Raw genomic sequence first — 14,122 nt, 5'->3', positions numbered from 1 at the left:
GAGATGGTGGTAAAAAAAGGAGCATGGCAAACAGAGGTCTGGGCAAAGGAAAGGGAGTTAAGATTGCATGGAGCTACTCCAGTGGAGAAAGGAAGTCTGTACAGTTGGAACAGATAAAGAACATATATTATGTGTATTTCCCCCTCCAATTGCAAAAAAAACTTCCCCAAGTGTACAAGTGTGCAGAGAATCTTCTGTGCATGTCATCTGTCTTCCATCTTTTATTCTTTGTAACAAATAACAAATGAAATGGTGCATTCTTGATGTTGTGTAAGTTTCAGATAATAATTTACTATCACTTTTCTTTTGTCTGATATTGTGCAGGAAAAGTTCCACCTCCTCAGCATTTGGAAGTTGATGAAGCATCAACAGATAGTTTTAGGGTCAGCTGGAAACCCACCTCCTCAGATATTGCTTTTTACAGATTGGCATGGATTCCTTTGGATGGAGGGGAATCTGAAGAGGTGAGTTGCCTTGACTCTTTGAGGGTATGAAACAGGACAAGAAATTAGATTCTGAGGTCCTTTGCATCAACTTCTGCTGACTGAGCCTGACCAACTGGCTTGGAAAAAGGTCTGTCCTACTACAAAGCATTCAAAACCATAATCAAACCAATATTCCACTTTATTTTTGAAGATGAAGTGAGAATACAACTTTTGTGAATAATAGCCTATACTGTGCCACTTGCATGGAACTAGCTTTGATTTTTGGAGCTATTTCAGTTTTTAGAGGTTTGTATTTTTCATTTTACTAGAAGATGGTGGTAACTCAGCCAGAGCTGTGATATGATTGCATAAGGATCCATGTTTGTCTATTAAGCTGGTCACATTACAATTGACCACCAAGCCTTAGTTACAAAAGGTTTGAAAGGTAAAAGTTTAGCTGTTTATGTTTTATTTTTTGCTATAGGCCATAGTGCCATTTTCATTAGTCTAAATTATTAAATTATTTTTCCTCCTATTAAACTGTTTTTGTTTTATTAGCTCTTTCCAAGTATTTTGCAACAGACGGTTTCTCTCCCTTTCCAGAATCTCTGTTGTTTGTATTCTGACTGATTTTGTCTCTTTTATTATCTGTTCCCTCATAGTACTTTCTTCTTTCATGTTCTTCCATCTTTTATAACATCTCAAACATCCTGCTCTGTTGGCATAAACACTATGAAGAAAGGCTAGGTGTGAAAAGAGTTGATTGAGGTAGAAAGCATGTTGGGGAAAGATGACCAGTCTTTTCAAAATTAGGTTAAGTGTCATCTTCTGTAGATTTAGTTGAGGCCAATTATTTGACCCAGCAAGAGGTAGTCCTGCAAACTGTTGACAGGAATTACAGGAAGGAGCAGGATAAAGAAGGAACTGGCAGATGGGAGAGCAGGCACAGGTCATTTCGCAGCATCCTCCTGCAGTTCTGATTTGTTTGCACAGTACCGAACTGATATGTTTCTGCTGAGCTCCGAAGAGTAATTGTCAGACCCTTTAAACCTTGTGATTTTTTTGAAGGGGTGAGATTAATGGTGTCTGTGGTATCCTTTGAGTATGAGAATTAGTGATCGGAAAATATCTGAACTTGTATAGTTTCATTTGCTCAGTGTATTCATTAAGAACTCCTGGGGGCCTCGATATTTTCTCTGTGTGAAAATATTAAAAATACCCAAGCTGCTTTCTTGTTCTCCTTGCATGACCTTTCTAGTGGGGTCATGCCTAGGATAGCACAATACCTCCGGGCTGTTGCCTGCCTTTTTAAGCTTCTTTCCCAGCTAAGTGATCAGTCATGCAGAGAAAAAACATGCACTCTCTCCCTTTCTCCCAAGACCCAACTTGCCAATTAGCTGAGTGGGGTCATGGAATGGTGTTGAGAATTACACACACCTCAACTTACTTCACCCACACTGCTGATGTGTGAGAAGACTATAGTGGGATGTTAGCATAGAAGAGCTGGAATACTTTATTTAAAGGTGACCTTTTATTTGTAGGTGAAAGTAGGAAATGCATGCTGCTCCACTGTTGTATTTGTGACTGTTTTTTCTTCTGTTAGTTGTCCTCTGTACTTCAAAAGTTCAGCTCTTTGTGTTCTTTTTTTTTGCATTCATCTCTGTGGGCTAAATTAGCTGGGAGTGGAGAGTGCTAGAAGCTGTGCTGCCGAAAGTTTGCCAAAGTTATGTGTAAGATAGTTGCTACACGTAGGAATTTTATGTTGACACATATGACTAGAGGGTGTGGGGAATTGGAAAGAAAGATATTACTTATACCTACTTAGAATACAGCTAGGCTCACTGAAGCTGATTTCTGATTTTTTCCTGGGAAAATAGATGCTAGAGTGCACAGTATGGGCTGCCCAGTTCATTATCTGATAGTTGTAGAAGACATGAGCCCAACTAATTTATTTTTACTTGTTTTCTGTATCAGAGTTCAGAAAGCCTATGATTAGTTAATGAGTCCCTCTTCCCAAGGATATATATATATATATATATATATACCCTGGACTGTGCCTGTTTGCCAACTTAGGAAATCTAGTCTCCTCCTGTTCTGCTTCACAGTTCCTTTAACTCCATACCCATATGTTGACCCCTTCCAATAAAAATCTATGAAACAAAAAAATCATAAGGAATAGCTTTCTTCTTACAGTTAACATAGCACATGTGAATCTTCTGTTTGCTGACATAGGTAGAAATAAGGAAATTTACTCTTTAAAATGCCATGACATATAGCCAGCTTCTCAACAGCACATCTCCCATAAATCTCCAAGTCTGCCACAAATGTTCTTTCTGTAACAGCATGCAGTCTGCTTGATTTCTTTGGCTATGGACATCCTTTCTGGATCCAGCTTTGTTAGATGGAAAAAATTACACCTTCCAGTAATTACACCTGACCAGTTTGCAACCAGTTTCCTGCAACAGATCAGCATCTCATGTGTAGTCATATTAAATCCATCCATAATACTGATCGTATGAGCTGTCCCTCACCCTGCTCAATCATCGTGAAGCAGACCTAACAAAAACAGCAGAAAGCCTCTGTTTAAACTGTCAGAGGTAACCATGTTCATTCTTATGAGTGGTTACTGAAGAATGAGCTGATGTGCTGTTGGTCTGTGGTAGAGTGTAGTGATTTATGGCACATAGGGCTTGGTGGAATTAGTAGTAACCTTGTACATTTATTGCAACCAGTCGCAGAGTGCATTTACCTGTATTTTTCACATAGATTTCAAATGCATGGAATCATAACTCAGATTATATATCTAATAAAGAAACAGCATTTTGCAAAGCTACAGAGATACTAAGTGTGCTTGTCATGACAGTGACTGAATGGTAGAAACATGGATGAAAACTAACTTTCACAGTTCTGTTGCTTTCAGTGAGGAATGTTTTTAATTTTAAAGTTTTTCAAATGAAATACGTATGTTGAGCTCTAGCAGTTCATCAACTGTATGTGAAAGAGTAAGGTTGCATGTAAAGGTAATCAAGCCAGACACAAGATAATAAATTCATTTAAAATTTTCTTAACATTGTTTTTTATTCCAGTCTTGCTTTGTGATACTTTTAATTTTTATCATAGGTAAATAAATTATTTGGGCTTACCTGAGTGTGGATTTATGTTGACTTCTTTGACTTCAGTTTGTGTGAGTTAATTGAGTGATTTTCTTTGATCTTGCTTTGCTATTTAGGTTGTCTTAAATGGAGATGCAGACAGTTATGTTATTGAGGGTTTGTTGCCCAACACAGAATATGAAGTTTCTTTGCTGGCAGTTTTTGACGATGAAACTGAAAGTGAAGTTGTTGCTGTTCTTGGAGCTACATGTAAGACAAACTCTTGAATATCATTTTTAGAGAGACATTTAAACAATTTAAATTTAATGTATAGTTTGATATTATATAGCAGATGGCACTGAATCAAAGTGATGGTTTGACTCCTTTTCTGTTACGGTGGTATTAATAACCATAAGATCTGGAAATATATTATTCCATTCTACATTTCAACTCTTAGTCTTGGAACAGTTTTTTGTTAAGACATATATTAAATTGAGGGGAGGCAATAATTATTTTAATGTTAATATATAACAGGAATTTTGTTGAAAATGCTTGGCATTTATGCTATGCCATCTTCTTTCCCATTTATGTAATTTATACTCACTGGAGAGGTGTTCACTCTTGGCTGAAATAAGTGTCCAGAAACGTTACATGGGTATCCTCTGAAATTATTACAGAAGTAAAACAGATAAAACTTATAAATCATATACAGTGTAATTTATAGTTGTAACCAAAATGGTAGCCAGCAATTTTGTGAAGTAAACAACTGTATTTTTCAAATGTAGATTCAAAAATATAATTCATTCTTATTGATTGCAAGCTTAATCTTCAGTCCCCTGTTAAGAAGTCATTGCCCATCCTGATGATGCTGGCATTGCCTGTTGTTACTGAGCATGCATTCAGTTTTCATTTGGAGAATAGTGAACACCTTTACAGAGTGCTCAGCTCAGTAAATGTGACAACTCTAACAAATCATGGAAGTGGAGGCCACTACTCTCAGCTAAGACAGAAATGTGGAAGACTATACATATTCTTGTTTAACTGTATGGTTTATAATCATGTCGTATCTCTAGATCTAAGGACTACTCCTGCACATCAGTGTGCCTCAAGTAAATGAAATAAATAGTTCCCTTTTAATCTCTGAAATGCCTGAAGTGTGTGGGATATTTGTAGGTCTCAACACGTCTTTTTGTTGTCTTAGTTAGGAATACAAGATTAATACTGTGGCTTGTCTTATTGGATTGTTTGTGAGCTGAGTATTGTTTTTCAGTTGCGGGAACTACTGCAATACCTACCACTGTGACTACCACTACTACTACCACCACTACCACAACTCCTAAGCCCACCATAGCAGGTAAATGAAATCAATGTAAACAGTTCAAATACTGAAGACAAAGAACTGAGGCTTTCTGCAACCTAGCACATTCAGATCTGGGGGCAGAGAGCTGTGATAGTACTGAGGGGTGGTAACACACCAAGTCCTCATGGTTTCTGTGGCCAACACACTTTCATGGAAGATCTTGTTGAGGTGTAGACTCCAGGTGAGGAACATCACTGGTGAAAGGTGCATGCTGTTGTGCTCCTCCACCATGCTTCTCTGTGTAGCCAGCTTCCTGTACATGCTACATGTGGGACAGAAGCCAACCTGTTATGCTGTGTAAGAAATCTGAATGGTTCCAGAGATGCTACATAGGAATACAAAGAAACTGAGCCTAATTTGGAAAATCTAACTCTTTTGTCTCTTGTAAGCATGAACATAAACATGAACTCAGATATTCTTCAGAATTTTGTTACATTTTTGAGTGTTCTTCGTCTACTTGGGACTTAAAAACTGAAATTTATAAATCAACAGAATTGCATTTTTTTTGTTCCGTAATATCCTGTCTGCAGTTAGTTTTTTATTATTATAATGCTCCATAAGCTAAGTAATACAAATAAAGCAAATGGGATAGTACGTATTAATGGCAGTATAGCAGTTATCCTGTAGCTATTATTTAATCACAATGTTCATATATGAGGTTAAGCTCATGTACGACTGAACTGAATGGTTTTGTCCTAGAACAGATTTAGTGATAATCAGCACAATTTTAGTACCAAAAACAGAATGGATAAAATTCTAATTGAATTACTTTTGGCTTTAGTTTTTCGAACAGGAGTCAGAAATCTTGTTATAGATGATGAAACGACCTCAAGTCTGAGGGCGGTGTGGGACATTTCAGATTACAGTGTTCAGCAGTTCAGAGTGACCTATCTCACAGCCACAGGTGACCGTGCCGAGGAAGCGGTAAGAACGGTCTGTATAGCTTTTTTATGAATGGTTTCATAAACTTGAAAAGGTTGCTTAATAATTGCAAAGGCATGATCTCTTCTTGCAAAGCATTCCTGTTGTGATCAGAAATGATTTGTACTTGGTTTTACTCTGAGATAGAACTTCAGAACTGTAATTCTCGTGGCACCTGATTCATGACAGACGAACAGTCAAATGCCGGGTTAAACCTAAGAAGGTTAATAGACTGTCCCCTTCCTGTATTTTTTTTAAAATGAGTACAAGGTTGGATCATTTAATTATTTATTTATATGCTTTTTATTTGTTTTAAATCTTAAGACTATTGTATTGTTTTAATACTCAATGACTATTATTTTAAAACCAAATGATAACCGTAAGAAATGGTAGTTAAGTTCTGGCTATCAGAAGGAATAGTGAATCGACTCAAAACCTCATAATATTAGGTAGGTGTCTTGGCTCTAGTTACACAAATTATTTAATTTTAAGTACACGCTCAAGTCGTATCATCTTTGGTCACAATTCAGTTTCATTTTTGAAATGAATCCCATACGTAAGTACTTAATAAAGAATTACTTAAGATCACACTTAAAATTAAGCACATTTTAAACTGAAGAGACGTGTTCTCTCATGTGGTTTCAAGCACCTGGGAGGTGCAATATAGATGTGAAAAAAAAAATAAAAATAGTGTTCATATGTTTAACTACATTTCTTAAACAGAACCCAAAAGTTTTGTGGAATTGGGGCATAAATATATCATAGTGTGACAATTCTGTAGTGGATACTTAGTTTTCTTGGCTCTGATTTATGTCTAATTTCCAATTACTCCTCCTTCTCCATAAAAATATTAATAAACTTTTTAATCCTTGATACAATTGGCTGAAAATCAAGGACAAGAAATGTAATAAGATACTTTTCCCTACAGAAGAGTCAACCCCTAAATTACATGTTCATTCTTGGGTTTGCTGGAAGGATCACATTTTTTTACTTCCTTCAAGCCAAGAATTTTCACAAGGTTAAAACCCATCTTGTCCTGTGGAAGATCTTGTTGTGAAACATGAGAATTTTCAGTGCTCGCATCCCCTCTTCTAAAAACCTAAAATTTTGATGGGTCTTTTCAGAACCTTGGGCTGCATGTTTAGAGTACATGTGCAGAGGACCTTAACACAGAAGGCTGTGCATATGTCTTTAGGTGGTTCTTTCCTAATATAATTTCCAATTTTGAAAAACAAATCAAGCATTTACTTGACAAGTCTCAGCACCTGGGTGTAGTAGGTTAATGTCATTCCATGTATCCCTTGCCAAAATTAGAAGTAGCTCAAATGTGTCCTGAAGCATTAGATCTGATAAAAGCTTTCTTCTTTTCTGAGTATCAGCTTCAGAAAATTTAGATGCAGCATCCTCAGACAGATCATCTCTCTTTAAAATAACAAAACCCCTGGGGGCTCACTTTCTGCTTTTTCCTCTTGATTTGAAGTGGCTTATTGTAGGTCTGTCAGCTTCTTGCCAAATGTGTGAGGTTATTGGCTCAGGGGATAGATTCACACAATGGGCTTGAGATGGTGAGGATCCAAAATAAGAGTTTGAACCTAGGGACAGGTGCTTCCAGTAATATCACTCCAAAGAACAGGTTTGGTACAGGAAATGCTAGGTCGTATTCTATCTATCTATCTATCTATCTATCTATCTATCTATCTATCTATCTATCTATCTATCTATCTATCTATCTATCTATCTATTACTGTGCCCTCTTCGTGTGCCAGGCAGCTCCCATTCAGGCTTCTGCATGTCACCGAGATTAAAATGTTAGTGACAAGTACTAACGGAATCTCATTTCATCTATGGTATAAGAAGTTTTTGGCCCTAATCATTAACTTGTTTCTGGTATCCTGACAATCCAGATAATGGTGCCTGGGAGACAGAACACACTTCTGCTTCAGCCCCTGCTGCCTGACACGGAATACAAAGTTACAATTACTCCAATCTATGCTGATGGGGAGGGAGTCAGTGTCTCAGCTCCTGGCAAAACTCGTAAGCGTGAACTTTCTGCTGTTCTTGAACCAGAATATGTATGAACAAAGGCTCTTTCTTTTGGTCTTTTATCCCTGACTGTAGTGGTATCTTTTAGTATAAACATGGCCTTACTTTGCTTGATGAATATGATTTAAGAGCTTTATATTAATCTCAATTCATAAGTGAAGCCTGCTTCTAATTGACAGGTTGAATTTTAAGTATAGTGAATCTTCAGAAAAACTTACCGAGTAGCGAAACTGGTAAATCCTGGAGAGAGATAGCTCACAAAGGACAATCCAGCAAATGTAGAAAATAATGTAAATAGTGCCTGCTGGGATTGCATCAAACAAGCTATTGTGCTGTTAATGTGTTAATTTTTGTGTGTGTGTGTGAGATCATTACATCGGAAAGGTCATTAGAAATTAGAAACAAGAGCAGGATTTATAGTTGGAAAACTTCAGTGCAATTATGTTGAAATAGACTATATAAATGAAAGAGCATCATTACTGAATTGCTTTACATTAAATAAAAAACCTTGTGAACATAGTTGGAAATTTATCTGGAAATTCATGGTTCGTTGAATAAAGGTCCTGATTAGTTCTTAGTATAACTTGATAAGAGTTTCTGAAGTACACTGACACTAATCTATCAGCAGAATTCCAAGGAGGAATTTCATATAAAGCGTTCTTTCTGGCAGATTTGCCCACAAATTTGAGAAAACGGAATATTTCATGTATTTCATGTGCATGTTTGAGTTTTATGCATGTGTTTGTACAAGTTACATTTGTAAAGGCTCGGTTTCATTTCCTTTTAGTACCCTTATCTGCTCCGAGAAATTTACGTGTCTCAGACGAATGGTACAACAGATTACGTATTAGCTGGGACGCCCCACCGTCACCGACTATGGGTTACAGAATTGTCTACAAATCTATCAACAGTGAGTTTTTAGAGTGTTTGGTTTTTGTTTTTTGGTTTTTTTTTTAATTATTATTATTATTGTCATTTGCTTTTGACAGCATGTTCTATACTTTAATGCAATATTTTCTCTAGTTTTGTAATAAATTTATTAGCTACAGTTACCTCTTTAAAAAAATTATATTGACTTGATGTCTCAGTTTTTGAATATGAGAGTTTTGTAGTTACAGAGTGATACGGGTCTTGGGAGATAATTCTTTTGAGCTCCCTGATCAAAACAGAGCCAGCTTGGAGGAGGTGCCACTGGGTCTTGTTCAGCCAAGGTTGTAATATCTTCAGGAATGGAGATTTCAAAACATTTCTAGGCATTTGCTTCAGTTTTTGACTGCTTTCACTTTGAAATTGCTTTTCCTAATATCTAATCAAAATTTCCCATATTTCGAATTTTAACGATTTCCTCTTGTCTTCTTCCTGTTTGCCTCAGGAAAATGGTACATCTTTGCTTACCCCTCCCATAATGTAATTGTAGGCAGCAGTAAGATTCCCATAAGATTTCCTTCATAGTGTTGATCAAACCTAACTCTCTCAATTTGTCTTTTTATGTCATTTTTTCCCGACTCCCATTTACTTCAGAAACTACGTTTCTTCTTTTCCTGTACCTCTCTTCTACAGTTCTCCTGTCCTCGACTTCCATCCCCTTACAACACAAACAAAGCTTTCGTTTCTTTGACTTACTTCTGCTGCCTTACTTGTCCCAGATAATCGCCTTTTTATTCATGGATCATTTTGTCTATACTGCATCTGACCACCTGCACATCGCAGCTAGACAAGGCACCTATTTTCATTCACAGTTCTTTAGAAAAATGTCCTCTATTGATAGCAAACAAAACTGTGACCACTAAGGGACTAAAATAATATCTAAAGGCAATACTTGTGTCTGGTTTCTGAAGTCTATCCAGAACATCTTGGAGAGGTGAGAAAGGAGCTGTTTGCGCTTCTGATTTGGTATAGTTTTATTCTTTTCTATTTTCATTATCATTTTTGCACAGTGCTAAATGATGCTGTTGTGTTAAGAACCCCTTGGGGACTGTTCTGGCTGGTGTCTGCTGTCCCCCGTTGCTCCTGGCACACCATCAAACTGAAGAGATCTTTGGCACTCTATTTAGGGCAGTAGTAAGTCACTGAAGCAGAACAAAAGAGTTTTTACAGATGCCAATGTCTAGCCCTGCCATAATGAATCCCACTGCTGAATTTCCCAAGTGTGTTGTCCATACAAGAACTGTACACTGTTCTGAGCAGTGTCTTTGTCTTTGTGCATGGTAAAAACAAACAGAAAAACAGTAACTTTAGGGCTGGATGTAATTTTGGATGGGTCTTAAGATTTGTTTTTACTGACTGTTAATTGAGTGGATGAACAACTGATTTTCTAATTTCTTCCTTTCTTTCCTTTTTTTTTTCCTTTTTTTGCAGTCCCTGGTCCTGCATTGGAGACCTTTGTAGGAGATGATATTAATACCATTCTCATTCTAAATCTCTTCAGTGGAACAGAGTACAGTGTAAAAGTATTTGCTTCGTACTCAACAGGCTTCAGTGATGCCCTAACAGGCGTAGCCAAAACCTGTAAGAATGATTTCATGCTATTCAGGTCTCCGCAGACTGTTTTTCACAATAAATATCGCTTTTTGCAGCCCCTTGAGTAAATTTTCACATGGAAGTCTTTTCCAGTTGTGTGAAAATTGTTTTCTTGAAATTGAAGTCTCTTTTCTTATCAGAACATGTAATGCTTTATAATCTACTGGACATTAGCAAAGCTGGAGTCTTAAACAGATGCTATTATTTATCAGCCAAATATTTTCCTAGTAATACATGCAAATCTCTTTAATGAAAATATGGTTACTATTTTTTTGTTCTTCCTGTAACTCCCCATATAGAGTCTGAATTAGTCTTTATATATCTAAACCTCAAGTTAAAATAATTTTTTTGGCAGATGTACTGCTTTTATAATCACGTTTCATACTGATTTGTAGCAACTGATTTTTTAGCAATGTTTATTATTTAATCTTAGCTCCAAACCTCTGATCTAAAAATGCGCTTTTTTTTACCTTTCATTTTTGAGTTTTGTTGTCATCGTTTTTGTAAGAAGCTCTTATAAAAAAGTGTTATTGGATCCCTCTATTAGAATACTTTTATCATTGATAAATCAAGTTAATGCATTATAAAAAGAGCTATAAAAGCCCTTTATTGTCACTATAAAATACAACAGTCAAGCCCCATACACAGTGGCTTGTAGTTAGGGAAGGTGAGCCCTCTGCAGCTGCGTTGCAGCTCCCTGAAAACAGAGGTCTGATGGGGGTTGTTGCAAAGGGTGCTGCCACAAGAGACAAGATGTTTAAAGAGATGCCAGGAATATTTGGGGATTCTGGCAAGAAACCGTCACATCTGGGAGCTGTCTGTGTGTTGCCATTCTCTGTGCAGCCCCTCCCAGAGTGAGCACAGGGGCTTCAGCACCTGATGAGATGCAATGGGTTCCAGGAGCCACATGGGAAAAGGAGCAGACGAAGAGTAAGAAAGGCAACACACTGAGCTCCTATGCACAGGGCTAACAGCAAGGGCTGCTCATATTCCTTGCATATTGAATATTAGGAAAGAGTTCTTCCCTGAAAGAGTGGTAATGCCTTGGAACAGGCTGTCCAGGAAGGTCACCATCCCTGGAGGTGTTCAAGAACCACGGAAATGTGTCACGGAGGGAAATGTTTTGTGGGCATGGTGGGATTGGGTTGGTGGTTGGACTGGATGATCTTAGAGATCTTTTCCAACCTTAACGATTCCGTGATTCTCTTTCACTATAATTCTTTTGTTGCTTTTTCTTGTATGTAAATCTCAATTTTTTATTTAATTTTCAGTGTTCCTGGGTGTGACAAATTTGGATACATATCAAGTCCGAATGACTAGTCTCTGTACTCAGTGGCAGATTCACAGACATGCTACTGCATACAGAGTAGTTATAGAATCACTTGTGGGTAAGTTACTAAATCGTTAGATATGAATTTACAGCCTAAACCAGAGATATGAATTGCATGAGTTAAGAAATTGTATGTGATCAGAATTGTAGCTTGGCTCCCGAAAGACTGGAAATGATGAGCAGATGAAAGAATTGTTTACACACTGAAAGTTTCAGGAGTAGGAGTAGCATTTCCATACTTTTATATCAAATAGATTTTAACTTGTCCTTTTTTCGCTTGGAATTTTTTACTTATCGGTAGAAGAAAGATGATTACGTGAGATGCTCATGGTTGTGAGGTACAAAAGAGGGTAAAAGATGAACAGGATACATTTAGATTGTAAATGAACCCATTAGTGATCACAGTGATTAGGGGAGAACAGTGAAGTAGGGGAGAGCCCTCAGTGAATCCGCACAACCACAGAATATCCTGAGTTGGATAGGACCTACAAGGATCACTGAGTCCAGCTTCACACAGGAACTCCCAAAATTCAAACCTAATGTCTGAGAGGATTGTTCTAATGCTTCTTGGGTTCCAGCAGGCTTGCTGCCATGACTGCTGAACTTGAGGAGCCTGTTCCAGTGCCCAGCCACTAAAGACCTTGCTCACTGTTTGAACAGTGAACTTTGTCTGTTCTCATTGAGCTGATTGTTAATTATACCTCATAGTAATGTTACTCATCTAACATGAGTTAGATAAGCATGAGATATTTTTATGTGGCAACATGTGGTTGATGCTTTTAGCACAGATTATATAGACAGCGATGTCTCTTCTTTTTCACTGTGATTCTCGGGTGTAGCCAGAAGAGATTTTAGGAAGTCACATTTTGTGCAGTTATTCTCTTATCCCCAGCATATATCTTTTGAGTAGTGACAAATTAGAAGCTTGGATATCTTGGGAAAAGTGTAGTTAATAACATTTAAATACATTTATCTAAGGCATCATGAAAAGTAATACTAATTTGATTATAAAAGATTAATGACTTTCTGTGTTATGGCAAGTGATATGGTAATTCTGAAGGCCTGAAATACAGATAAGCTGTTCAGAAAGCAGAAGTCTTTGCTGTTAAAAGACAATACAGATTTCCTAGGTAGCTAGTACTCTGCATTTTTGGTACCTTGTTCCTCATCTTACAGAACTCCCAGGACTGTTTCATCCGATACAACAGAGCTTAAGTTTGAGCAGAATAAGCTAAAGTGTGAACAAGAGCTTTGTGCTGACATTTATCATGGAGAGCTTTTGTTAGTCAGATGGGTATTTGACTTATTTAGGCAGTCATCATTTATTTTCGTACTAACCTAACACTTCCTGACAAGCATCAGATGTTTTTTACGTGGCAGTGAATGGTTGGCATTTTGTGTTTATACTCTGTAGAACATGAGATCAGTTACTTATATTCTACTGTAATTCCTTCTGGTACAAATTATAAATTTTGCTGACAACTTGTTATTATTAAAAATTATGCCATGTGCTATTTGCAGTACCCAGGCTTTTTTTCCATTGTGAGCTTGCTCTCCAGCTCAGAATTTAACAGGCTTTATCTGAAAATCCTGTAAAACTCTGTTTCTTAACCATCATTTACATGTGGTTACTGGTGGAAACTGGAGTACAATGCGTACTTCAGCCTCTCTTGCAATTATTAAGCACATTATATAGACTCTGAGAACCAGAGGCATAGACAAAGGATGCCATGGAATTGCATAATGCAACAATTCCTCATTAGACTGATAATTTAGGACCAGATCCAAAGCCCATTGATGAGAGTGTTAGTTTTTTTTTTATTAACTTCAATGAAAGGGGCAAAATTCATCTCTTTTTCTGTAGACATCTGACATATAATTCAGCTGCTAATGTACACAAAGGATGTATCAAGAAACGTCCCCCATAGGTCACTGCAGGGAGGTGAATCTGAAGAAATAAATCATCATGTGGTTTAGAAGTTTTTTTTGTCGACTTTGTTGGCTGTCAGGTTCCATTCTAATTTCAGACTTATGTTATTCAGTAAAACCGCAATGGAAACTATGTTTTAATGATTTCTTTTTTTCTTATTTTTTATTCCAGATGGGAAAAAGCAAGAGGTAAATCTTGGTGGAGGGACGCCCAGACATTGCTTCTTTGAACTAATGCCTGGAACTGAATATAAAATCAGCGTCCATGCACAGCTTCAAGAGATAGAGGGCCCTGCTGTAAGCATCATGGAGACAACACGTGAGTAAAGCAGATATGAGTTCAGCCAGCAGCAGTATTGCTTGTTTCTTCTACTTTTTTGTTCGATTGCCTACAAATGTGCTATTCCTATGCAGTTTCCTTTAGCTGAGTCTTTATTTATTTTTCTACTACATTGTGACTCCTCTACAGAAGTGCACAAAAGGCTGCTTTCTCCAAAGGATT

The 14,122-nt window shown here is 37.2% G+C and overlaps 1 protein-coding gene across 1 annotated transcript in view; it reads left to right on the top strand.

Annotated features, from left to right (window-relative positions):
* COL14A1 (collagen type XIV alpha 1 chain) overlaps positions 1-14,122 on the top strand; it is a 111,131-nt gene that overhangs the window by 44,629 nt on the left and 52,380 nt on the right. The window contains exons 16-24 of the mRNA XM_072327548.1: positions 325-464; positions 3,655-3,787; positions 4,788-4,871; positions 5,659-5,801; positions 7,703-7,832; positions 8,629-8,751; positions 10,200-10,349; positions 11,633-11,749; positions 13,793-13,939. Coding sequence (XP_072183649.1) covers positions 325-464; positions 3,655-3,787; positions 4,788-4,871; positions 5,659-5,801; positions 7,703-7,832; positions 8,629-8,751; positions 10,200-10,349; positions 11,633-11,749; positions 13,793-13,939 — 1,167 coding nt within the window. The remainder of the gene's footprint in view (positions 1-324; positions 465-3,654; positions 3,788-4,787; positions 4,872-5,658; positions 5,802-7,702; positions 7,833-8,628; positions 8,752-10,199; positions 10,350-11,632; positions 11,750-13,792; positions 13,940-14,122) is intronic.

The sequence above is a fragment of the Excalfactoria chinensis genome, chromosome 2 (genome assembly GCF_039878825.1).
Source record: "Excalfactoria chinensis isolate bCotChi1 chromosome 2, bCotChi1.hap2, whole genome shotgun sequence".
NCBI lineage: Eukaryota > Metazoa > Chordata > Aves > Galliformes > Phasianidae > Excalfactoria > Excalfactoria chinensis.
Note: the sequence above shows the minus strand (reverse complement) of the source record. Positions and strands in the feature narration are given on the sequence as shown.